The 27,644-nt window shown below is 44.5% G+C and overlaps 1 protein-coding gene across 2 annotated transcripts in view; it reads left to right on the top strand.

Annotated features, from left to right (window-relative positions):
• Positions 1–721: 721 nt before the first annotated feature.
• The window catches only part of Intu (inturned planar cell polarity protein), a 70,281-nt gene continuing 43,358 nt past the window's right edge, over positions 722–27,644 (top strand). For both annotated transcript variants that reach the window (XM_021158513.3, XM_029474787.2), the window contains exons 1-3: positions 722–944; positions 14,798–15,345; positions 25,822–25,907. In XM_021158513.3, coding sequence (XP_021014172.1) covers positions 799–944; positions 14,798–15,345; positions 25,822–25,907 — 780 coding nt within the window. In that variant the 5' untranslated portion in view covers positions 722–798. The remainder of the gene's footprint in view (positions 945–14,797; positions 15,346–25,821; positions 25,908–27,644) is intronic.

Below are 27,644 nucleotides of genomic sequence, written 5' to 3'. Positions count from 1 at the left end.
CTTGGAAGATGAAACCACAGAAAAGGGGACCTGGAGAATTGACTCCTGAGGAGAAAATGTAGCGTGTTGTAATTAATGCTTAAAGTTCATTTCTTGGTTGGCTTTGTTGCCTGTCTGCTGTATACTCATTCTTAATTCACTAAGCCCCGTTTTTTAAATTTAATTACAGAAAACTATTTATTTCGTTTTATGAAAATATTTAGAATGGCTATGAATAGAGACAGAGTGTAATTGAGTCAGCAATGGATGACACAAAGATAGCGATTATGTACCTATACATACTTGATGTAACTATTCACAAATCACAAATAAATTTTAAAAAAAGAATTGAGGGATTTGCATTAGCACCTAGAGGTGCATAAATGAAGAGGGTCTTTACCCCTAAGGTACTGTTTATCAAAATAAGACAAACAAAAACCGCCCCAAAACTAGCCAAACAGAATCTTTTGGATCACAATTTTAAAACATAATAGAAAAAAGAAAACAAGACAGTGTACAAACTGTCAATATGAAAAGAAAAAAGGAAAAGGGAAAAACGAGTCTCAGCCTGGCTCGTCGCGTGGAAGAGCGTGGGAAAATGCCAAACAGCAAAGAAGTTTGCACAGCCCCCCCCCCCCCCCATGCTCCACGTCTGTACCGGGAAGCTTCCCCGTCTCTCGGGCAACCGGCACCTCAGCCAATCGCAACTGAGTATCGGGGTCACGTGGCCTGACCTGGCAAAATGGCGGCGCTGCTGGAGGCGCGGCTGGCGGGCTCTAGCGTCTGAGCTTCTGCCCCGGAGCTCTCGCGACCCAGAGGATGGCGGGCCCTGCGAGGGGAGACTCGCGTGGGCGCCCGCCCGAGCTCCCTGGAGACCTGTCCTCACAGGAAGAGGAAGAGGAGGAAGGCGACTCCGACGCCGGGGCCAATAGCTTGGGCTCCTACTCCTCAGCCAGCAGTGACACGTAAGGCTCCGGGAGACTGCGGGTCCTCTGTCCCTGCTGGCACGCACGGGGAGCGGGGAGCAGGACGCTGGCCGGCCTGCTGCGGTTTCCGGATAAGGGGTGGGGGGTCCATGCCTCCTGGTGAGTTCTGTGCCTGTGAAGGATCATTGTTGTGCTCTGTAGCACTGCCTTCTTATCTCACCGTGTCTTAGAGCATTCCTTAACATTTATTTTTATTATTTTTTTATTACATGTACCTGTGTGTCTTTGTGTGGGTATCTGCACATAAGTGCAGGTGCCCACAGAGGCCAGCAGAGGGCATTGAATCCCTGGAACTAGTGTTTTCCCGGGTTGTGAGCCACCATGTTTGTGCTTGGAACTGAACTGCAGTCTTCTCCAAGAGCAGCAAACACACCTAACCTATGAAGTCCCTCTGCACCCTCAGGCTCCTGAGTATTTGCTGGGGAGAGACACCGTACACACACTTTGTGAGGCAACTATTTAGTATTGGGGAGGTGGTTTTTTTTTTCTCTTGTGGAAATGATAGCATAAAGAGGAGCCTCACTACCAAGACATTCTCTCTGGCTTCAGGATAGTCAGGCTGTATTTTTCTGTTCAACCCCAGGTGTTTTTTTTGTTTGTTTGTTTTTTTGTTTTTTGTTTTTTTTATTTCAAGTCAGAATTCTTGGTAATACCATAAGTGAGTTATTTTGAGTCACAGTATTTCAATTCTTAAGGAATCTATCCCCGTTGCTATGGATTAAGGACTTGTTGGAATAACTACTGATAACTTAGAGTGAATAATTATTAGTGAAAAGGTTCAGGCCACTGTGTGCCCAAAGGCTGCCCATAGTTTTAGGAGAGCATTTTATGTGCAGTTAGAACTAGCAGTTATGAATAACTGATCATCTTCAATCAACAGTATGTAACACATTCTTTTTGTCACTAAAAGTAAGGGGAAAACCTGCTCAAATCCACTCTAGAAGCTTACTACAGAGAGACTGTAGTCTTAAAACTTCAAACAGATGTAAAAATATCGTCTTTGTAAGCTGTTGTTGTCATCTGAAAAAATGATTTAAAACTTTGTGGTTTGTTGCTGTGATAAGAAATTATGACCAAAGGCAACTTAGACCCCAGGTCAGGGTTCGTTATGAGTGAAGGGCTTCAAGGCAGGACCTTGAAGCAGCCTGTGTTGCCATTCTACATAGCAGTACTTCCAATCTGAGAACTTCCTTCACGGCCAAAGCTGCAAGGCAGAAAGCATGGAGGGCACTGCTGGCTGGCAGGCGGGCAGGCAAGCTTATGCCCAGCATGCTTTCTTACCTAGTTTACGTGATCTCTCCACATCTTAGTCACACACTTTTATCCTAGAAATATTTGCACTGTTACCCTGAACACAGAAACATTGACCTAACTCCTGAAGGGGCATCCAGCACACAGTGGGGTTTTCTTGAGAACCTTGTAGGAAAACCTGTATTTTATGGCCTACAATATGTGTGTCGATGTCTTTATCAGTCATTTACCAGTCACTCCACATATTCCAGTGTCCTTGTCCTGATAATACAATAATGCAATAATGTCCTTATTGCAAAGTGTTTGGCAGGTTGTTCCTTACCAAAATTAAGATTTTTTTTTTTTTTTTTTGGTCTGTCCCTTGTTGGTATGTGTAACATGAAGAGGAAATTGCTGACCTGCCTTGGGAAGGTTTTGTTCAAATATTTTATTATATTAGGTATTTACTGCCATAAGCTACAGTATTGTGCAAGCTGGGCCACCCTGCTTTGGGAAGAACCACTCTGATGGAAGGATTAGGGTCATGAATCTGAACCTTTCAAGTCAGAGAGATAAGACTTGCCGGTTACCCCTGTGGACTCCATGAAGCACACAGAGAGAGGCATATTCCGTATCCTAGTCTTTTAAGATTCCCGTTACTGACTGACTCTTGTTTTTGCAAGCTATTATTTCATGCATGTTTGCAATCGAAATGCAGTTTGACCTACATATGATCATGTTAGTTTATTATTTGTGAGATGAAACTGCCTTAGGATAATATTCTGGTAGGGTTTTAAAAATATTTAATGTGTGCCTAGGTGTGGCTGTGTGTGTAAGTGCCTGTATTTGTGTGAGCCTGTGTGTGTTTACGTGTGTGTGTGCACATGTGTGTGCGCTTGCTCACAGTTGCCATAACGCAAGTATGGAGGTCAGAAGACAACTTGAAAGAGTTGATTCTCTCCCCCTACCATGTGGATTCAGGGCACCACACGTAGGTCATCCAAGTGCAAGTGTCCTCACTTGCCGAGGCATTCCTCTGGCCCCAAGTTGTTCTTTTAGTAGATTTATTTTAGGCTTGTTATGGTTGAGGGAGGTTTTAGATAGAAGATGCCATTGTGTCTAAACCTGGCACGTGGGCATGACCTCAGGGGTCTTCAGAGACCAAACAGGGGAGAGGATAGGGCTAAGGGATCCATTGATGGCTTCAGGACTAAGATAATAAACGGCCTTTCCTTAGCAGTGAAGCCAGGCTTCTCTGCTTTGCTGTGCAGTTCCCAGTTCATTGAAGCAACAGTGATTAGTTCATGATGGCCAGAGCTGACAATTTTATGACATCAATCTTTAATTTTTTAAAAGTGTTTTGGGTTTGGTTTTTGTTGTTGTTGTTGTTTGTTTTGTTTGTTTGTCATTGTTAGTTTTATAACTAGGGCTGAGGGGCAAGAAGAGGGGTGACCGTGAAATAGATTCTGCCTGAGAAACTTCTACCTAAAATAAGATTGGCTAGAGAAGAAAGCAAATACCTCCTTTGCATGCCTGAGATTTTCAAGTCGCTTTACTGAGGCATATGTGCAAACCTGCACGTCCATCCATCAGCAGGGCACATTATGGCTCACCCAGATGTTTCTCCACGTGTCTGAGACCATGCGTTCCCTCTCTCTCTGGGACCATGCGCTTTCTGCCACTGCAGGTGGCTTTGTATTTTCCAGAGTTTTGAAAGAGTGCAGTGTTTAGTCTCTGTTTTATCTTTTTTTTAAAAATTTTGTTACTATGGTAGATCTCCCTCCCCCTCCCCCTCCCCCTCTCCCTCTCCCCCTCCCCTCCCCCTCCCCCTCTCCCTCTCTCTTTCCTGAGTACAATTCTGCTGCCCGTCTAGGTAAGTACTTACCTTTGTCTTGGGTTTTGACATGAACAGGAATGACTTATAGGATGCCATATACTTCTGTTTGAAGTTCTCTTCTTTTCTCCTGTTCTGAACCCTGGCTTTTCTTTTAATTAGTTCTTTTATAAACTAATAAAGTTTAATAAGATAAGGAACATGAAAGTGGGTTAATGCTGGATAATTCCCAACTGCCACCTCACGCCTCAGTTCAGTGGGTTATAAAGGGAATTGTCTCCCTTGCCTTTCCTCCATCTTCTCGCCACCATCTCAGTTTACATCTTTAGACTTGATTGCTGTGTGCACACCCTGGGCTGTGTACCCCAGCCCTCACTTGTCTCCTCTCGCCACACTGCCTTACTACCAGGGCGTGCCACTCCTCTCTCACACACTCTGTAGGTGTCACCTCTAATAGCTCTGAAGCCCTGACTATTTCCCATCATCCGGCTCTAAGAACTTACTTTCTCAAACACAGTTCTAAAGATTGGAGAGATGAGCCAGCTATGGTGGCACATGGCTTGGATCCCTGCACTTAGAAGTCAGAGATAGGCTCTCTGTGAGTTTGAGGCCAGCCTGGTCTACAAAGTGAGTTCCAGGACAGCAATGCTACACAGGGAGACCTTGTCTTGAAAAACCAAAAACAATGACAAAAAAGATTGAAGGAATGGTTCAGTAATTAAGAGCATGGCATGTACTATTCTAGAGGAACACTGGAGTTTGATTTCTAGTACACAAGAATACACACACATACATACACACACACACATACATACACACACACTTACTTCTCCCCATCAGTGATCTCTTCCTGGGTTTCTGGATTCTATGGTCACTCCAAATTAAGCAGACAGATTTAAGATTTGTCACTAAGATCCATAAGATCAAGCCAGTTAACATTCCAGCCTGGAGGGAAAGAGGTTCATGAATTCCCACCCCTAACTGAGGTACTATGGATGGTTGATGGTTTCTGTGAAAGGGTGTGGTCCCTAACAAGTGTACTGGGCTCCATTGTATGGCCCCTTATCCAGGAATGCATAGCAGCACTACTGGTCTTGATGAGTTCTTTAAATAATTATAAGAAGAAAAAATTGTGGGGATGCAGGTGAGGATTGATCTGGGAGTAGTTAGTGGGAGAAGTTGGGGTGAATATGATCAAAATTCAGTTATGTGAAATTATCAAAGAATTAATAAAAGTATTTAAAATAAGTCTTTAAAAAGACAACACAGTTCTAAACCATGTTTCCTGCTTTACTCAAAAGCACAGTAGCTCCCCATCCTTAGATTCCCTAGAATAACTTTAAAAGTTCCTGGCTTAGTTCATCTTTGTTATGTGTGTGGTAGATGTATATAGGTGTGTGTGCCCATGTACTCATCAAGACCAGTGGTGGACATTGGGTGTTCTCACCTATCAGAAAGGGTCTCTCACTGAACCTGGAGGTAGGCTGACAGTCAATAAACACCAGTAATTCTCCTATTCATTCCTTACCGTGCTGGGATTCTGTGGTGGTTTGAATAGAAATGGCCCACATAGACTACTGTGTTTGAATGCTTGGCCCATAGAGAGTCGCACTATTAGGAGGTGTGGCCTTATTTGAGGAAGTGTGTCAGGCTTTGAGTTCTCCTGTGGTCAAGGTATACCCAGTGTGGTACAGTTTCTTTCTGCTGCCTACTGATCCAGATCTAGAACTCTCAGTTCCTTCTCCAGCACCATGTCTGCCTGCGCTCTGATGTACTTCACACCATGATGATAATGGACCAAACCTCTGAAACTGTAAGACACCCCCAATTAAATGTTTTTCTTTCTAAGAATTGCCATTGTCATGGTGTCTCTTCACAGTAATAAAATCTAAATTAAGACAGAAGTTGATACCAGGGACTGGGGTATTGCTATGATAGGCCATGCTGCAAAAGACTATGCTTTTGTTTGGAGGAATGTGGGTTTGGATTAGGAAACCAGTGGAATTGTTTAAGTGGGCTTTAATGGGCCATCCTGGTAGGAACATGGAAGATAGTGACTGGTGCTGAGGGTGATTTGAATTGTGGGGGCCCTGGCTCAAGACGTTTCAGAAGAGAGAAGAAATTTAGTATTTTGCCTGGAGATTGTTCTTGTGATATTTTCATGAAGAGTAAACTGCATTTTGCCCTTGTTCAAAAACGTACCTGAGGCTAAGTTGAAGAGTTTTGGATTAATTGCATTTGCAGAGAAAATTCCAAAACAGCCTAGTATTGACTGTGTCCTGTGGTTATTAGTGGCCATGCTTACAAAGATCTACAACAAAAAGGAACAAGTCAAGCAAGGAAAGCTACAGAATGTACAACTTAAGGAGAAAGGGGCACCAAGAAGAACGGAGCGAAATCCTGTGTTCAAGAAGACAAAGAGATTAAAGAAAAGCCCAACGTTAAATGGAAAAATGGATTGGTGACCTCAGACTCCACCAAGCTAAGCTTCCAATTAGTGAAAAGGAATTAAAGAAAAGCTTAGATTCGGGTTGGTAGAACACACCTTTAATCTCAGCACTTCAGAAGACAGGCATGCAGATTTCTGAGTTCAAGCCCAGCCTGGTTACAGGGCTAGTTCCAGGACAGCCAAGCTTAAGTGGTACAGGAAACCACCAAAACCAGAAAGCTGGAGAAAGTGTAATTGAACAAGGAGGTCATGTTCCCATCCCAGCAAGCAGCAGAACTGGCAGCTTCGGCCACATAGTTCTGGCTTTAGAGTCAAGGATAGAAGAAAGGTCTATGGAATCTCCATGACTAAGGAAAGTTGCTGAGGCCAGGTGTGTGGCCCAGAGAGATCATGGTGTGAAGCTCTGACGGTGAAGCCTGGATTGCCTTTGTAGACATCAAGAGGTTAAAGATCACCAAGAGATTGGAGATGCAAGAGCTGTGGGATTCCCACCTACAGAAGCTGCTAACAGGGAGTGGAACCAGCCCAAGAGAAAGAAACAAAGCTAAAAGAGTTGGAGATCTGAAGACATCAGACACAGAGAGGCAGAGTTTGGAGTTTGCCCAGCTGGTTTTCGGTCTTGCTTTGGTCAACTATTTCTTCACTATGCTTTCTTTTAGAACAGTAATATATATTCTGTGCCACTGTATATAGCAAGTATGTGATCTGCTTTTTTATTTTGATTTTACAGTTAAGAGATTATGTGAATCTCAGAAGAGACTTTGAACTTTGGACTTTTAAACATTGTTGAGACTGTGATAGACTATGGGGAGTTTTAAGTTGGACTAAATGCATTTTGCATTATGTTATGACTACAAGTCTATGGAGGCCAAGGAGTGGAACGTGGTGGTTTGAATAGGTATGGTCCCATAGACTCATGTGTTTGAACGCTTTGCCTATAGGGAGCTGCACTGTTAGGAGATGTGGCATTGTTGGAGGAAGTGTGTCAGTGTGGGGTGGGCCAAGCTGTGCCCATTGTGGCATGCTGCCTGTGCTCTAGACTACTCCCTGCCTGACCCTACCTACTCTTGGGGGTTGGAGGTGAGGTGTCGTGGAATCAACAACACACACTGCAGGAGCAGGTAAGAAATGCCACAGCAAGCTCATCTGAGCACTGCTGTAAGCGCCTTTAATACCCTCCACCTGTGTCTCTTCTAAACAGCAGTTCCCGATTGGCTGGCATTGTCTACTTCAAAGATCCTTGGTCTCTCAGGCAGTCCTCAATTAGGTCTTCCTACAGGAGCTGCTTTTGCAGCTGTGCTTCTCCCCTTTTCCCCAGCATGTTTACCTGGAGGTGGCCCCATGGTTCCTGCTACAGTGTGGTACGGTCCCTTTCTGCTGCCTACAGATCCAGATCTAGAACTCTCAGTTCCTTCTCCAGCACCAGGTCTGCCAGCACTCATGCTTCAACTAAAAGCCAACCCCAACTAAATGTTCTCCTTCATAAGAGTTGCCATGGCCATGGTGTCTCTTCTCAGCAATAAAACCCTAACTAAGGCAGGTTGGAAGCCTGAGTGGCCATACCATCTCCCCACAACCCTGGGGATTCAATTCAGGGCCTCATTGAACCATCTTTGCCCCCAGTACCAGCTTCATTTTCTAAGCTACTTGTGTTCCTACTGCACTGAAATGTCTACACGTTCTTTCATACCTGCAGCTTTACATTTTGTTCCTTGGGTTTGAAACCTCTTTTCTTTCTCTACTTGTCAAAATCACTCAAGAGTCTCACTCAAATGCTCTGCTTTCCTAGATCCCAGACGGTCTTCACACTAACTCCATGATGCAGTAGTTACTTGTCCCACTACTGCAACAGAATACCTGAATACTTAAAGAAGGAAGGGTGTGTTTGGTTTATAGTTTGAGGGTGCAGTCTGTCATGAACACAGTAGCATACACTTGGGGCAGCTGGTCTCATTGCACACAGGGCTAAGGATCAGAGACCAATGAATGTTCAGCTAACTTCTTCCTCTTTGTGCAGTCCAAGACCCCAGCTCATGGAATGGTGCCACCCACACTTATAATGAGTCGTTTTACATCAATTAACCTAATTCAGACAATCACTCATAAGCATGCCTAGAGACTAATCTAACATAAACCATCAGAGGCATTCCCACAGGCTAGTCCAGTATAGATAACCAGTCACAGTTATGACAGAGACTTGTCCCCTAGGCGACTCTAGCTCCTGTTGTGTTTTGAATATGAAATGTCCCCTACAGGCTCATGTCTTTAAACACTTGGTCCCCCGCTGGTGATGCTATCTGGGGTGGTTATAGAATCTTCAGGAGATGGAGCCTTGCTGGAGGAAGTACCTCATTGTAGGTGGGATCCTGAGAGTTTATGGCATGACCCTGTTTGCTGCTCTCTATCTGCTTCCTGTGTGCAAATGAAGTATGATCAACCAGCTCCCTGCTCCTGCCTCCATGCCTTCTTTCCTGTTGCCATGTCATCCCAGTCTGATGGATGCTGTCCCTCTGGAACTGTGGCCTTTCTCCCTTAACAGACTGAATCTAGGACTAACTGACAGCTGAGATTAGCCATCGCTCATTAGCCATCCATCACCCACTAGCCATCCATCACCCACTAGCCATCACCCCATACCACCCTGTCACTTTTTGTTTTCTACTGTGTGTAGGAGTTTTTTTGTGCCTAAAATCGTCCTGCTGTTATACCTGTTAGTGTCACATAACTACATGGTGACCACTTTGGTAAAATGCATGGTACTTTTTTCAAGAGAAGGAGAATTTAATTATTTGGGTAGTGCAAATGTCTGTTTTCCTTAAATGAGGAAATGTGATGGTCAGGTTACTGCATGGCTCTTCTTGCAGTGGTTAAGAAAATTGCTGTGCTGTTTCAAATGATACAAAAAAAAAAAAAATTCTGGCATTAATGCCAATGAAGACCTAAGAGAGTCATATAACTTTCAGAAAGGGGAAATAAAAGGTTCTGTATAAACCTAAGGATTTTGGAATACATTAGGAGTTTTGAGCCACTAACATTATCTTAAGTCCTTTTCCTTTGACATGTTATGGTGCAACTGTAAGTAAGTGTGCTGATTTTCACATCGGCAAATCTTCCTCTGGGCAGGATGCTGCTCCTGTATACATTATCACTGAGGGTCTCGGAAAGCAACCAAAGCACCTTCAGCAAGCAGCTTCTAAACCTAAGGTTGTTTCTGATTAGAAAAAAAGTAAAATAAACAACGGTGACTTTCACGGAAAACATTACACAGTGAGAACTTCCTGGCTTGTACCACGGAAGTCCCAGAGGTGTTAAAAGTACACAACTGCTGACTCTTGAGATCCACGTGCTACAAAAATGTGAATTGAAACAGCTAGACCTCATTCCTTTTCTAAAAGATTTTGTTTTTAATTTGAGTTAAGTTTTGACTTGCAGAAAGTTGCAAAGGTTTCCCTTGTACTCCCGTAAAACCTGCTCTCTCTGACGTTAACATCCTACACAGCTGTTACTTGCTCTCTCGCTAGGAAGAAGTTAAGGTTAGTCTGAGCTGACTCCAGACTTGGTTTGGATGTTACCGCTCCTCTATTACTGTTGTGTTTTGGTTCCAGGATTCCACCCAGCGTATCATGTTGCCACCCGTCATCAGTTTGTCTTAATCTCCTGTGGTTCTCGACATTTTCTCAGCCATGCCTGCTCTCCTAGCATCCATCTCTGGGTTAAGGCGATGTCTGCCCTGTACCCTGTTCTGTGAAGGCCAATTATGAGGTCCTGCTTTTCTTTTGCTCCCTAACACTCTCCTGCCATTTATCCTTTATGCCTCTGTCTTTTACTTACCATGCGCATCATCCTGGGTTCTTTCTCAGCTTCTCCTCCTCACAAAGCAAAGGTATTTTTTTAACTTTGATTTTGTTTTGCTTATCAGTACTGTGTGTATTTGCAAGTGTGTGTATACAACTGCATATGTGCCATGTAGCATACATGGAGAACGAAGAACAACTTTGTAGAGTCTGTTCTTTCCTTCCACATTGTGGGTGCCAGGAATTGAACTCAAATTGTCTGGCTTGGCAGCAAGCACTTTAATCTGCTGGGCCATCTTGATGTCACAGAGCTGTGCTTTCATTTACCACAGTGTCTGGTCTTGTGTATTTGCCACGTGGATCTTTAAAGCATAACCAAAAGGTGAATTCATACTCAAATATTAACAATTCAGATGAACCAGCCATATATTTAGCAAATGAAAAAGTGTTCTTGAAACTAATATTGAGAGCATGGCAAACTGCAAGGATAAGATGTTAACACAGACAAGCCACGATTGTTGAAGTTGATTTGAATCTCTGTTATTAGGAACCAGTCGCTTTTCAGCACTGTGACAGGTTAGTTAAGTGAGAAAGGGTTTATTTCCGCTCCCGATTTCAAAGACATTGTTTCTTGGCCCTGTGCCTGGGCTGTGGGGGAAACAGTGCAGATGGCAGAGGAGGCTGCTCACCTTGTGGCAGCTGGAACAGGAAGGGACTGAACATAGTAGAAAGCATGCTCCTAGCGACCCCTTGCTCCTCAAAGCCCGCCATCTGAGTCCATCAGCGGATGGTACCCTCACGCATTCTTTCCTCTCTCTAGCTCACTGCCTGGCAACAAACATTAGCACATCAGTGTTTTGGGAACACTTCATAGGCAAATCACAGTGAAACCTGATCCTACTGTCCACAGTGTGCCAGTGAGGATCTACTGTCCACAGGGTGCCAGTGAGGATCCTACTGTCCACAGTGTGCCAGTGAGGATCTACTGTCCGTAGTGTGCCAGTGAGGATCTACTGTCCACAGTGTGCCAGTGAGGATCCTACTGTCCACGGGGTGCCAGTGAGGATCCTACTGTCCACAGTGTGCCAGTGAGGATCCTACTGTCCACAGGGTGCCAGTGAGGATCTACTGTCCACAGTGTGCCAGTGAGGATCCTACTGTCCACGGGGTGCCAGTGAGGATCCTACTGTCCACAGTGTGCCAGTGAGGATCCTACTGTCCACAGGGTGCCAGTGAGGATCCTACTGTCCACAGTGTGCCAGTGAGGATCTACTGTCCACAGGGTGCCAGTGAGGATCTACTGTCCACAGTGTGCCAGTGAGGATCTACTGTCCACAGTGTGCCAGTGAGGATCCTACTGTCCACAGGGTGCCAGTGAGGATCTACTGTCCACAGGGTGCCAGTGAGGATCTACTGTCCACAGGGTGCCAGTGAGGATCTACTGTCCACAGTGTGCCAGTGAGGATCCTACTGTCCACAGTGTGCCAGTGAGGATCCTACTGTCCATAGTGTGCCAGTGAGGATCCTACTGTCCACAGGGTGCCAGTGAGGATCCTACTGTCCACAGTGTGCCAGTGAGGATCTACTGTCCACAGGGTGCCAGTGAGGATCCTACTGTCCACAGTGTGCCAGTGAGGATCCTACTGTCCACAGTGTGTCAGTGATAATCTACTGTCCACAGGGTGCCAGTGAGGATCCTACTGTCCACAGGGTGCCAGTGAGGATCTACTGTCCACAGGGTGCCAGTGAGGATCTACTGTCCACAGGGTGCCAGTGAGGATCCTACTGTCCACAGTGTGCCAGTGAGGATCTACTGTCCACAGGGTGCCAGTGAGGATCTACTGTCCACAGTGTGCCAGTGAGGATCCTACTGTCCATAGTGTGCCAGTGAGGATCTACTGTCCACAGTGTGCCAGTGAGGATCTACTGTCCACAGTGTGCCAGTGAGGATCTACTGTCCACAGTGTGCCAGTGAGGATCTACTGTCCACAGGGTGCCAGTGAGGATCCTACTGTCCACAGGGTGCCAGTGAGGATCTACTGTCCACAGGGTGCCAGTGAGGATCCTACTGTCCACAGGGTGCCAGTGAGGATCTACTGTCCACAGGGTGCCAGTGAGGATCTACTGTCCACAGGGTGCCAGTGAGGATCTACTGTCCACAGAGTACCAGTGAGGACTATTGATCACTTGTCACCTAAAGGCTTACAGTAGGCACGCAGTTATTTGGAATCTGGAGAACAGAGCTTCAGAGTGGTTGAACACTGACATGTGTGAGGATAGAAGGTGAGACTGAAGTGGCCAGTGTATGTGGGTTGGTGACCTGTGGTCGGTGATGCTGGGCATCTTAAAGGATGCCACATTTGGGGAAGCAGCTAGACCAGTGAAGTGTTAGTTGTGTTGTTCTAAGACACTTGTCCCTTTTTTTTTTTTAAGACTCATACACATGAAAATTTTGTGTTAGTAACCAGCTGTGTAGACCAGGGCAGTAATAGGATCATTTTTATGGAATTCAGAAATCAGTATTTGACAAAAATTGGAGTTAAGGAAGCAGAGTTGGTAATAAACACTTAAGAAAGCAGAGAAAACTTTTCTGTTTGGTTGAACGATTAGAACACGGATTCATAGCCGTTTTCAACCTGTGGCTCATGATCCTTTCACAGGGGGTTTCAAAACATTGAAACCTACAGATATTTGCATTATAATTCAGAACAGTAGCAAAATTACAGTCATGAAGTAACAATGAAAGTAATTTTATGGTTGAGGTGGGGATTCACCACATGAGGAACTGCATTAAAAGACCCAGGTATTAGGAAGATTGAGAACCGCTGGAGTACACCCTGTCCCACTGGAGTGGTCATCTGAAGGCTCTCCCCACTTGGGGGCTTCACGAGGAGACAAGTGTCACTTTACAGGAGGCAGACTGTAACTCCACATAGGACAGGGTGTGATCACTTACTGTCCAGGATGGATGCTGCTGCTCTTCAGTGCTGTTTCAGTAGTTCTAATGGCAATAATTTGGGGTTTTTAATAGCCAGCTTCCCATCTGCCCTCTTCTACGGCCACAGGATGAGTGATGTAAAGTGTTGGCTTTACTTTTCTTACTATTACTGCTAATGAGGAGTTGTACAGAAATGATAGGTTACAGCCAGGCTCATTATGAGCTATGATTATAGCTGGTTTGGTTCAGCCATGGTTGCAGTTTATGGAAAGATGACGGCTGCTTTTCTGAAAATTGTTATCTGGACAAAGCATGTGATGCGTAGGTTCGTTGTAGCCTGAAGCCGCCCTAAGTACCCACCGTGCAATAGGACGTTTTCCACACAGCTGACTACTACACATGCGATCACACTTTGAATGGCTAACGTGAGTTCTGAGATATCCAAAGTGAGCTATAACTACACACGGGATGGATTTATGGTGTGAGAGCAGGGAGTGGGGGCAATGTGCATGCTTGTGAATGTAGGTATGCACAGGTGTGCACAGGGGAGGCTAGCGGTTAGTAAAGGGATTGGCCTTAATTGTGCTCTACGTTATTTTGTGAGTCAGCATCTTTCACTGAGCCTGGAGCCCACCCTTTGAACTAGACCTGTGCTACCATGTTGTCGTGTGAGGCACTTACATCTCTACTCACCCTAGAGGGGGAACCCATGGTAGACTGGACAGCAGCATGTGACTTGGTGAATCAGTGAGGCTTTGTTGGGGTCACTAACGGGAGTTAGGAAGGGGTTAACTACAAGGGGCAGGGACAACTCAAAAGTGTCGCCCCAGCACTGGTGAAGCTTGGAAGCCTTAGAGCCCTCTGGACAGCTTGTGGGCATTTCCACATGCCCACGTGTCTGCTCTCTGCAGCTGCTGATTAGGGTCTCGCCCTAGCAGCTCATACCTTTTCTGTAAAGCTGGCCCTACTAGAACTTTCAGGTTTTTACTTCCCCAGACATGTGACATTTCCTTTATCTCTGGTGAGAGAGAGATTAGAGGGAACATTCCAATTCTGGGGGCGTGGCTAGCCAGCATCCTCACTCAGCCTGGCTTTCCTGGTGTGCTGCAGATCTGAACCCAAGTCCGCCTGGTGTAGCAAGCAGGCTCCCACCTCCGGATGCAGCAAGCATCTTCCCAGCCCCTGACGTAGTTTTGTGGGTGTGGTTTTGCTTTACCTTTGTCTTTTGAGACAGCCTCACTCTGTACCCTGGAACTCACTGTGTAGCCCAGGCTGGCCTTGAATTGATGACAGTCCTCCTGCCTTAGTTTCCCAAGTGCTAGAATTGCAGGTATGAGCCTGAATTGGTTTCTTTTAAAAAAAAAAAAATACAGCCCAATATATTATAAAAAAGTTTCTCCCTCCCCAACCCCTTTATTGGTTTCTTTGGTATATTACTCTGCCTGTTTGCTTCCCTCCCCATTCTTTAAAATTCTACATCCCGCCTCCATTTCTGCTGTCAAGGGTGCTGCCCCTCCTACACAGGAAGGTAATGCTGTCTTTCTCACACTGGATGACCGTTCAGGTGGCCTTTTCTCTCTCCCACAGTGATGTGGAGCCTGAGTGGCTGGACAGTGTGCAGAAGAATGGAGAACTGTTCTACCTGGAGCTGAGTGAGGACGAGGAGGAGAGCCTCCTTCCGGAGACCCAGACAGCAAACCACGTGAACCACGTGAGGTTCAGCGACAAGGAGGTCATCATCGAAGAGGACGATTCCAGAGAGAGGAAGAAGTCTGAGCCCAAGCTCAGGCGCTTCACCAAGATCTTGAAAAGCAAAAGCCTTCTACCCAGGCGTCACCACAAAAAGAACAGCAGTAACAATGGGCCTGTGTCCATTCTGAAGCATCAGTCCACCCAGAAGACCGGAGTCACCGTGCAGCAGCGGTACAAGGATGTGACTGTCTATATCAACCCCAAAAAGCTAACGGCCATCAAGGCCAGGGAGCAGGTCAAACTCCTGGAAGTACTGGTGGGGATCATCCATCAGACCAAGAGGAGCTGGAAAAGGAGCGCAAAGCAAGCAGACGGAGAGAGGCTCGTGGTGCACGGCCTGTTGCCAGGAGGCTCAGCTATGAAGAGCGGTCAGGTCCTGGTTGGTAAGTGCTGCAGCCAGCTCCTGTCCTTGTTTGCTGAGGTACATGGTTAAGGGCAGAGCCTGTGAGCCAGGGGGTAGAAGACAGAAGTTTCAGGCTCCAAGTAAAGTTGGTACTATGGTGTCCCACATGCTCTGGTCTTAGAAGAAGAGCCTTGCAGGCACCAAGGGCACATGCCACTAGCTCAGACTGGCAAGCAATCCAGTTAATCTTCAAGTTTCGAATAATATAATTTTATTTCATCTTGCTTGTTTGCTACAAGAAGAAAGTAAGTTGATTATACAGTGATCATTGAGGCTGTAACAGCTGTATCCAATAACACGATACAAAATATGTAATTTATGAATAAAAATACTTTTAAATTGCATGTTTGCACTTGAGAACACCAAGTTCTTGGAGTGGCTGTAGACTGTTCCAGTTGACCCTCTCAAGGACAGTGCTTTTATAGAAGTCCCTTTGTAAAGGCACTTGTCTAAACTATCCCACCAGTTTTGAGCAGAAAAATACAAATTATTTTGAACATTTTGAGTATTTTTGCATTGCGATTTTAAGCTATGTGACACAATATATGAGCTCGTTAGCGACTTTATTCTACTTTATAAAGGTAAGAGTCAAATGTGAAAATATATTCTTTCTTGTAGTGATTTATTCATTTGTGTCTGAGCACATGCTAAGTGCCAGGCAGGCAAATGACGACACAGCAGTTTCTGTAAAGGAGCTTATGTAAGAGTGGAGGAGGCACATCAGAAACAGGCAGTTCCACAGAGTGACGGGCTCATGACAGAGCATCACACAGGCCACTCTCAGGAGACAGTCTGAAGGGTATCTGTCAGAGCATGGGCTCCAAAATGCATCTCCATATTGGCGTGCAGTGAGATGTGGTCTAGCCAAAGCAGCAGGTGTCCAATCCAGTGGGAGACCCTGTCTCAGGGCAGGAAGGCAGAGGGTGATGGAGGAAGACAGCCAACTCCTTGTTCAGGTCTCTGAGTATACATAGAAATCACACCCACACATTTATGCATGTCACACACACATGCTTGTACTCACACTTTTCATGGGAAAAAAGGCCACATAAGAACGGCAGAACGCTGAATTCTGGGGAAAGGATTTAACTTCCAGTGTGCTTCCTTTGCCCTGGCTTGGCTCATCTAGCTGATGCAGCTCCAGGAGCTTTTGTCGTATGAAAGCCTCCTTGCTTAAGGAAGCCAGCAAAGTTACTGACTGCTTGTGAAGTGCATAGCAGTATATAAAGATACAATAGTCTATAAAGAAACAATAGTGCCATCCCATCATCATTGCTGTTTCTGCCAGACGTGTGGTCTGGATGCAAGTGCATGTGGAATGGCTTTCCACGTACTCAAGGGAGAGCTGCGGATGGGAACGGTTAATGCGGAATGTTCGTGTTGGTATATACAGAATAGAGGAGCGTCAGAAAGGCAGCCCCATGCAGAGACAGTATGTGAGCTCCAAGGGTTGTGCCCTAAAATAAGCCGCTATTCATCATGACTCGAAACCTTCAGATAGCTTGTGATCACAAGAGAGGGCCAGCTGCCAAGCTGTGGTGCGTGATCGGTCCATGTCGTAAGTACACTTCCTTACGTACCAGACATTCTTTTTAGCTTTGGGGGTGTTTTGTTTTTCAATCTTTAGATATTTTTTCCTCTACTGTTTTAAAGTATCAATAGTGTTTTGCATGATTTTTTGGGTTGGGTTTTGTGTGTGTAGTGTGTGTGTGTGTGTATGTGTGTGTTCCCCCTATATACACTTATCTATCATCTCTAATACTGGGTGTATAAATTATTTAAAACCTCTTACAAAGTTTCAATTCATTTTATTTTTTTTTAATAATTTTCAGATTAGACTCCAAGACAATGAACTGTTACTAAGTTAGCTTGGCACTCAAACTATGGGGTTCGCTACATATGTACCCAAGTGCTGGCCTTGATCTCCTGACTCTCCTGCCTCTGCATCCCGAAAGTTAGGATTACAGGCATGTGCCATAAAACCTGGCTCAATTTTTCCTGTACAAATAAACAGCTATCTTTTTCCAATGCCTGCATTTGATGACTTGAGATTTCTCAAGATCTCAGCTCCATCAGTAACAGGTTGTTGGTCTCAGTATTTCAGTATGACCACAGTTAGGACACTGCACAGCTACCGACTATAGCAATATGCCTGTGAACATAGGATCATTTTTATGAGTGTGACTTGTCTGCTCACAGCTGTTAGAACTGTGCCTGCTGTTAACAGGACAGTCAGGCCAGTGATGTACATCCTTTTATAACAACAGAGCCCATCCTACGTTTTCTTGCTCATATCTTGGAGACTTGCAGCTCTTGGGGGTGGTGCCAGTTTTGGCTGCTCCCATACATTTCGGTTTCTGAGTATTTCCTTAAAGATTGACAGTGAGCTGAAAGCAGTACCCAGCTGGCATCTTCTTCCCAGAGCAAATAGTTTACTCTCTTCCATACATAGTAGAAGGTGCCTAGTGCCTTGGTGGGGCTTTTTTTCCTTCCTTATTTTTCATTTTTGGTCATCATAATTGGATATTTTTTCCGGAGACTAAACATGAGTCTATTGGGCCATAGCTACTTGAAGGATGTATTAGTTAGGGTTCTCTAGAGTCACAGAACTTAAGAAATGAGTCTCTGTATGTATATAGTACGTAAAAAGGGCATTTATTGGAATGACTTACAGGCTGCAGTCCAGCTAATCCAACAAGGGCTGTAAATGAAAAGTGCAAGAATCTAGTAGTTGCTCAGTCCCACAGGCTGGGTATCTCATGCTGGAATCCTACAGAGTAGGCTCCAATGCCAGTGTTAGCAAGGCAAGGGCAGGCAGGCAGAGACAAAAGCTTTTCTCCTCCATGTCCTTATTCAGACTTCCAGAAGAAGGTATGGCCCAGATTGAAGGTGTGCCTTCACCTGAAGATCTGGATAAAGTTATGTATCTTCAAAAGGCCATTCCATCTTTCTGTCGGGTTAACTGCTTCAGGATAGTATGGAACATGGTAACACCAGTGGATTCTATGATCATGGGCCCACTGTCGCACTTCTTTGTTTATGAAATGAGTTCCCGGTCAGAAGCAATTCTGCATGGAATATCATGACCAGAGCAAAGGTGTGCTATATCCATAGATGGTGGCTTTATCTGAAGCAGGAAAGGCAAATCCATAACCAGCATAAGTATCTTTTCCAGTAAGGACGAAAAGTTGTTCTTTCCATGGAGGAAGTGATCCAATGTATTCAACCGGCTACCAGGTCACTGGCTGATCACCCCAGGGAATGGTACCATATCTGGGTCTCAGTGTTGGTCTCTGCTGTTGGCCATGCTATTGAACCCATTCTTAACCCCCATCTCTATCATCATGGCCACTTTGTTCATATGGCCTTTGAGCAATGACAGCGGTGGCTGGGGAAAGAAGCTTACTGTCCACAGAACGGTTCATCTTATCCACTTGATTATTGATGTCACGTTTTTGATGAGCATTTGCACGGGACACAAGTATCTTCATCCGTTTGGAGAGCTCCCCCCTCCCCAGATGTCTTTCTCACCAATATTCCTATTATTATCTTTCCAAGCCCCTGACCATTCAGCCAATCAATTGGCTACAGCTGAGGAATTAATGAGAAGCTGCATATCTGGCCATTTCTCCTGCCAAGCAAACTGCAATGCTGTGTGTACTGCCTGAAGCTCTTCCCACTATGAACATTTCCCTTTGCCATTGTGTTTCAGGGTTGTGACAGGAAGGGGTTTTAATGCTGCAGCTGTCCACTTCTGCCTGCATAACATATAGAAATATCAATAAACCAGGCCCCTAGTCTTCTCTCCCTCAGTCAACGGATCATAAGGAACACCCCATGGGGCTATAGGTACACACTTGGCAGAAGATGGCACTGTAATTGTAGCAGACGTGGAAACCATAGGCATTTGGGGAACTTCATGTATCTTGCCTGTGCCTTCAGGACCTGCTCCTGATAAAGTATACACCACTTCTTTGTGAAACTTCATAAACCAGGCCTCCATCTTCTGCATTGCTCTCAACATTCATACCTCCCAAGTTCCTCGAGGGCATCCCACTGAGATCACAACACTCAATGGTTCTTCTAGGCCATAGTTCCAAAGTTCTTCCTTGATGCTTCTAAAAACATCGTCAGGTCTGTCACAGCAATACCCCATGATACTAGTACCAACTTGTTTTAGTTGGGGTTTCTATTTGCTTTGATGAAACACCATGACCAAAAGCAAATTGGGGAAGAAAAGGTTTACTCTTGTGTGCAGCAAGAACGACGCTGCAACAGGATCCTTCTGCACACGTTTATTAGGAGAGCTTGATTGTAGAGGCGAATAGACCCCGAGCCCAGCACTGGTGCTGCTTTATATAGGCCTAGGAGAGGCGTGTCTCACACCCGGATTGGTTGTGCTTGGTTGATGCTTACCACCTCATTTGCATGCCTACATCTGATTGGTTAATTTCTCTCTTATCTGATTGGTTAACTTCTCTCTCATCTGATTGGTCAACTTTTCTCTCATCTGATTGGTCAACTTCTCTCTCATCTGATTGGTCAATTTTGGTTAATTCTCAAAACCTTATCTTGGCAAAAAAAACTTTCCTGCCTATGTATGTGTGGTGGCCAGCAGAAGCCTGTGCCACTCTGCAACGGCACATGTGGCTTCTCACAGTTTACTCAGCTTACATTTCCACATTGTCACCCATCTTTGAAGGAAGTCAAACAGGGCTGTGACCTGGAAGCAGGAGGTGATACAGAAACCATGGAGGGATGCTGTTTACTGTGGTGCGTCACCATAGTTTGTTCACCTGCTCTCTCTTATAGAACCCAGGACCAGCAGCCCAGGAATGGCACCACCCACCATTGATGGCCAGCCCTCTCCCAATTGATCACTGAGCTGGATCATATAGGGTCATTTCCTCAACTGAGGCTCCTACCTCTCTGCTGTCTCTAGCTTGTTTCAAAAAAAAAGCAGCTCATATGAAGGGGATGAAGCAGGAGGAGTGTGGAGCATTGATGCTGTTCTCATGGACATGTAGGTGTTAGAGAACTCACCCAGGTAGTGGTCAGTCATGTGTAGCTTGATTTCCACCTGGATGAAAGTCTTGCTGTTGTACACACCCACATCATACTGCCTACCATCCTGAGCAGGATGAGCAAGTCCTTCAAGTGGGTCTTCACCTCTTGGGGCTCCTTCATCAGTGGTGCCTCCTTCTTGACCTTTCTCAGGTGTTTGAGTAGTGAGTGCTGCTTCCAGTACAAGGTATGGTTCAGGTCCTGCCTCTGGTGGGTGCTGTCCAACCGTAACAGCTGCTCATAGGACATTTTCTCCTCTGTTCTACTTCTGCCATCCTGCTGGCTGCTGGGTCAAGGGTAGATAACTGGTTTTTTATTTTTTTAAGATTAAGAAGGGAGAAGGAAATCATACATTATCTAGCTAACTATAAATAATGTTCATCTTTTCATTGCTTGTTTGTTTGGTTTTTTTTTTGAGAAAATATTTCACTATATAGTCTACAGGTTGATCTCAAGCTTTTGATTTTCTTGCCTCTGCCTTTCAAGTGTTGGGATTATATACACCATCAAGCCCAGTTCGTATGTTATTTCTCCAGATTACCCATCTGCAGACTATTTCTGATAAAGAATGAAGATTTTCATTCCATGCTATTTTGTATAGTTTCTTACATCCTCAAATATAGATTTATTTTTTTACATAATGTGTTTTTTTACATTTTCCTTTAAAATGTTGGAAGATGTGTGCTCACTTTTCAGAAATGTTTTTTGAGGCATGACATCCATTCTTAAGTGTACACTGATCATTTCTATGGGTGTGTTGTCCTGTTTAACAGCCTCCTTGGATCAAAAATCAACATTTTCAGGACCCAGAAGGCTCTGCTACATATCCACAATCAATCAGCAAGAAACCTTGAGCCTTCTTCAAACAGAATTGCTTTAGCTTATTATTCACCTTTGTGTGAATGGGAGTAAGTGTGTGTATGTGTGTACATATGTGTATAATCTCCTCTTTCTCTCTGTCTCTCTCTCTCTCTCTCTCTCTCTCTCTCTCTATATATATATATATATATATATATATACATATATATATATATAATCTTTTCTTCAACTCAAACTATGTCTATGAGAAATATTCCTATTGGGCTAGGGAGGGGACTTAGTGACTAAAGCTCCTGCTGCATGAGGTCCTGTGTGCAGATCCCCAGCACCCATGTAAACCCAGTTCTCACTCTGGTGAACATAGCAAGGACTAGCCTTAGTGTTCAGAAGTAGTCGTAGCTGTAGTACTGAGCGGTTTCTGAGCATTTCTGCGGTATTCTCCTAGCCCACTGTGGAGTAGAGTTGTTCACTGACAGACCACAGATTTCATGCAAGCATCTTCTCAGCTTTCCACACTGGAGGCTTTCTTTTTAACATTTTACACTTCATAGAGACACATGTGTCCTTGTCACATGCAACAGTATGTATGGGCAATCTTAGTGCTCATGTGCAAGGAAGGGGTGCGGTGAGACAGAATCCCTGGAAGCTCATGGGCCAGGGCTGAATAAGAGGCCCTGTCTCAAGCATTGCAGAAGGCTGGGACCAATACCCAGATGTTGTCCTGTGACCTTCATGTGTATACTGTGGCTTTGTATGCTACCCCCCTACTCCCCCTCCCTGCACACACACAAAGATGTCATTTTTAAAAGGAGAGAAAAGGGGAGTTCCATGTGGCTGCTATGTAGACTTGTGTTGTTTCTTCAGTTTACTTCTGGGGTTTTCTTGAGACAGTTCTCATGTGTAGCTCAAGCTAACCTAAAATTCACTCTATAGCACAGGCTAATCTCAAACCTACAATCCCCCTGCCCTCAAGTGCTGTGATTACAGGCATATCCACCATGCTTGGCTAATAGTCTATCTTATATAGACCATTTTTTATTCCATTATTGTTGTTGAACTTTTTTTTACAAATAAAATATTTGAAATGCTTTTTTAAAAGATGGTTTTTTTTTTTTATGAACACCTAATATATTGTTCTCTGTGCATTTCTGCTTCTTTTTCGGAATACATTTTCATTTCCCTGTTTGTATTCCTTGTGCCTTCCTGATTTCCTTACAGACAGTGTCTCTGCCAGAGCACTCCTTCTCATGCTTTTCTGCCGTCAGAAGGACGCTGGAACCCAGGGTTTGTTGGAAGGACAGAATTTCAGAGCTTCTTCTCTGGGAAGCCGCTGGGCAGTTATTTCCTTCTGTAGAAGTGAACAGAGGTATCACAAGTAACTACTTAGGGCCAAGTTGCTCATCACCGATAGACGTGGGTCTGTGTGTTCTAATTCCCACTCAAGACTCTGACCTGCTGTATGGGTTACTTCAGTAGAAAGAGACAGACCAAAGGATTTATTTCACATTGATGGAAAAAAGAGAAGAGAAAAAGAAATTATTTATTTTCTCTATTCAAAATATAATTTAGATATAAGTATCACTCTGCAGCAGTGTATAACTTAACCCAATCAATTCATTTTTCGATATTTATTCAGAAAAACCATCCAGAACAGATAGGCAGATTAGAGGTGGCAGGTCACATCAGGCTTACTACCAGTGTTTATATAGCCTGTCTAAAGGGCTTAAATAATTTATAGCATAGGAAAAGTATTTAGAACCGAAGTAAATTATTATCGTACACAGCCCCCACCTGTTTATCTGTTGTCTTGCCAAGTTCAAGATGGACCTGGTGGGGAGAGCTGAGCACTTGAACAAGGCATTTATCCACCAAAGCATGAAGTTTCTGGGTGATCCTTAACAGAAAAGGTTTGCTAAGCACAGATCAAAATGGGAAATAAAAGAGGATGGAGGGAGTTGGGGGCATGAACACCTGAGTTCAAATATCCAGTATCCACATTTGTGTGTGTGTGTGTCCAGGAGTGATCCCACATCCGCTTATAACCCCATTGTTATGGGACAGAGACAGGAGGATCTAAGGGGTTTGCTGGCTCCAGGTTCAGTAAAAAGTGTAACAAGGGACTATGGCAGAGAGTGATTGAGCAGAACATCTGATTCCTTCCCCTGTCCTTTGTTCACATGGATACACAGACCAACATACATGTGTGCATATAGGACACACACACAAATGAAGGAAGAAAAACTATGAGCATAAAACAGTTTATCAAGACATTTACAAATCAGTGTCTTAAGTATTTAAAGTATTATAAAATGTCAAACGAGTGTATGGATATTTACATTATAAGTTATGTCATTTGACCAATAAGATTACGATTCTATAAACTTGTACCAGCCCAAACATTTCTGCCTGAGAGGCTTAAAAGAATAAAAATGATTTATTCTTCACTCTGGTGAACATAGCAAGGACTAGCCTTAGTGTTCAGAAGTAGTCGTAGCTGTAGTACTGAGCGGTTTCTGAGCATTTCTGCGGTATTCTCCTAGCCCACTGTGGAGTAGAGTTGTTCACTGACAGACCACAGATTTCATGCAAGCATCTTCTCAGCTTTCCACACTGGAGGCTTTCTTTTTAACATTTTACACTTCATAGAGACACATGTGTCCTTGTCACTGTACAGTAAGCAGGCTTGACCTGTGCTCAAGACAGACATTTTCTCTAACATTGACGCTGTTCACTGTACAGATATTGTTGAAGAGACAGCAGAGAGTGGACCCAGCGCCTTGGTTCATAAGACATGCAGAAACCTGAGCAACCTGTGGAGATGCATGTGCCATGTGTTTATACACATGCATGCCAACTACTCTCGCTCAGAGAGTAGACAGTTGGTCTTCCTTAACCCTTTCCTTGATTCTCTACTGCAGTGGTTTAGAACAAGATGTGACTTATATAGTTTGAAGTTATGAGAAAGTACCCTAGATATATTCATGTTAACACAGCTCACCATGGTTTTGATAGTGCTTTTTAATTATGTTCTTATAAACTGAAGGTCCCAGGAAAAGAGCTAGACCCTTGGCTGAAGAGTCTACAAGGCCCAAGGCCTAGTGATTGGTTAGTACTTCATAACTGAGCTGATTTGGGGTGTTGCAGATGCAGCCTGTCTGTTTATAAAACCTTATTAGGGTTTTATTGCTCTAAAGAGACACCATGACCAAGGCAACTCTTATAAAGGAAAACATTTAATTGGGGCTGGCTTACAGTTTCAGAGGTTCAGTCTGTTATCATCATCATGTTGGGAAGCATGGCAGCATCCAGGCAGACTTGTTGCTGGAGAAGGAGCTGAGAGTCTACATCTTGATATATGGCAGTCAACAGGAGGGTCTCTTCCACACTGGGTGGACCTTGAGCATAGGAGCTCAAAGCCTACCCTCACAATGACACACTTCCTCCAACAAGGCCACACCTATTCCAACAAGGACACACCTCTAAGTGGTGTTACTCCCTGTGGGCCAAGCATTAAACACATGAGACTATGGGTGTCATTTGTATACGCTACACAGACCTAAGTTATCTTAGACTATCATTAGCCTTGGTCATCCTCCACCCCATGTCTGTCTTTCAGGCTCGCAAAACTTCCCACTTAAATCCTTTTGACAATCAGGTAAGACTTTTGAAATATATTCTTACCAAAGCATGAACTTCTACCAACCCCACAGTTCAGACTATTCCCAGAAAAACATCTGATACTTACAGAAGTTTCCCATGGTGTGCTAGCCCACCTACCTGGGATCTTCACCATTACATTTGGTATCTGTGCTGATTTACAAATCCCTTTTATTTTGGGTCATGTAACCATTTCCACAGCAGAACATGTTTGAGGCTCCCCAAATCTCTGTTCCCTGGGCTACGATCACTCATATAACTCAAGAATATGTTGACTCTTACTCGCTTACTGTTCTTACGCTCTTTTGGGTGAGAGCTGTGTTTTGAATCAATAGTTTGAAAGTAAAGTTTCATCTTAAAAGTGATCTTGATTTTGAAATGGGATAAATACAAGCATTTGGAGAACAGCCACGGGAAAGAAGATTTTGATTGGCGTGTGCTGGCCGTGTTGATACTGTCAGAAGCTGTTGTGTGGACACCAGAGAGTGATGGCAGCAAGCATCACAGTGCATAGAGATGTACCACATGGACTTAATTAAAATTTCAGCTGGATTTTTTAAAATTATGGGTCTGAGTAGTTAGATTTAATTTTGTTAAGTTCAATACTTAACAAAATTTCCATTTGTCCTTTAGGTTCACATAACTCACCCAGTTACCCCAAGACTAGACATATTCATATCTTTAAATATTCATGGGTTGCAGTGAGTTCTGGTGCACTGTTGGGCAGCACAGTAGATGAGTTGGGAGATTGGCTGTGTTGCTAATGTTTGGTCTAACCTTGGACAAGTCCCCGAATGCACCATATTTTCCATGATACCCTTGAGGAAGTCTGGGTAGCTGTTTTCTCATGTTGCACTTCTGGAGCTTTCTTGGTTTGGAATATTTACACAGTTGTCTTTTGTTTTTCTGTTTTTAGGCGATGTCCTTGTTGCTGTGAATGATGTAGATGTGACTTCTGAAAACATAGAAAGAGTTCTGTCCTGCATCCCTGGGCCAATGCAGGTGTGGACATCCCTTCTTATACTGTGTACAGTGTTGCTTAAAATGCATGTGCTCTGTGCTGTCTCCTTTGTAAGATGCTGACGTTTTCCTCCCGTGTAATGGGTGAGTCCCACTCATGCTTGAGCAGCAAGGGCAGCTTCGCCTTTTGCTAACACTTGCCTTTGGGGCATTGGTTTAAAAGGAGAGGGATGGCTACAAATAAAACACACCTAAGTAAAGGAAGCAGCAGCAGTGATGAAAGTAAACATGACTGTGAGCTTAGCCTTAGAGCACCTGTGTTTGCCAGTGACAGCACAGCTCAGAGAAGAATCCCTTGAAAGCCATGGGCCAGGTGTGGTGGTGGAAGGCAAAGGCAGGTACTTGAGTTTGAGGCCAGCCTGGTCTACATAGCAAGTTCCAGGACAGCCAGGACTATGTAGAAACCCTGTATCCAAAAAAAAAAAAAAAAATTTTTTTTTTTTTTAGAAAAAGTAAATAAATAAGTAAGCTGTGGACTTCGTATTCTCCACCTTAAATTCTCTCACATTTTGCAAGTTTATCCCTTAAGTTATGGAAGTACATAGAAGCTGTGTAGCTGTGCTGGAACTCACTGAGATCTGCCTGTCTCTGCCTCTCAAGTCCCGAGAGTAAGTGTGGGTGTCACCATACGCAGCTAGAAGTGTTTCTGTTGTTTCTTAATATGGCTTTGGTTGTTTTGAAACCTATCTCAGTTAGGGTTTCCATTACTGTGAAGAGACACCATGACCAGGGCAAGCCTTATAAAGGAAAATGTTTAATTAGGCCTGGCTTACAGGTTCAGAAGTCTAATCCATTATCATCTTAGCAGAAAGCATGACAACATGCAGGCAGACTTAGTGCTGGAGGAACCAAGAGTTCTATATCTTGATCCACAGGCAGCAAAAGGAGACTGTGTTCACAGTGGGCAGAGCTTGAGCATAGGAGACCTCAAAGCCCACCCCTGCAGTGACACACGTCCTCCAACAAGGCCACACCTACTCCAATAAGACCACACTTCTAATAGTGCCACTCCCCATGGGCCAAGCATTCAAACATACAAGTCTGGGGGCCGCACTTACTCAAACCAGCACAAAACCTAACTAGTATTCGCTCGTTGGCCTTGTAAACTGGAGTTTATGGCAGGCAGGAGAGTAGAAGGAGCTTGTGCTGTCCTGAGGCAGTCAGCCAACCATGTGCACTGCTAATACCACTTCCTTTAAGCTTTCTACCTGTGACACGGTGCCCAATGAAGGCAATTTTGAAGGTAGAGAGGGTTATTTTGGTTCATGGTGTCAGAGGTTTCAGTCCATAGCCATCTGGCTCTGTGTTTTGTTGAGGAGAGCACTGGGGAGAGGCTGCTGTGAGGCAGGCAGAGCCTTATTGTGATAGCTATAGAACAAAGTGGCTTACTTCCTTATAGCCAAGAGGGAGGGAGGGAGGGAGAGAGAGAGAGAGAGAGAGAGAGAGAGAGAGAGAGAGAGAGAGATTGATGCTGGGTCCAAATGTCTTCCTCAAGAGCATTCTTCCAGTGACCCCACTTCTCTCCATGCTCTTCAAGGCTCCACTAACTCCCAGTGGTATCGCATGCTGGCAACCAAGTCTTCAGCATGCGGGCACTCGGCTGGCATTTAGATCCATACACGTCCTGCATTCACAGGCGTGTGCCTGTATCACAACCAAAGTGCATTTAGTTCATCCATAGGAATCTTCAAAGCTGTAACAGGTCCTCATTGCTGAAAA

Source organism: Mus caroli, unplaced genomic scaffold, assembly GCF_978045245.1.
Source record: "Mus caroli unplaced genomic scaffold, Mus_caroli_1 scaffold_3, whole genome shotgun sequence".
Taxonomy (NCBI): Eukaryota; Metazoa; Chordata; class Mammalia; order Rodentia; family Muridae; genus Mus; species Mus caroli.
Note: the sequence above shows the minus strand (reverse complement) of the source record. Positions and strands in the feature narration are given on the sequence as shown.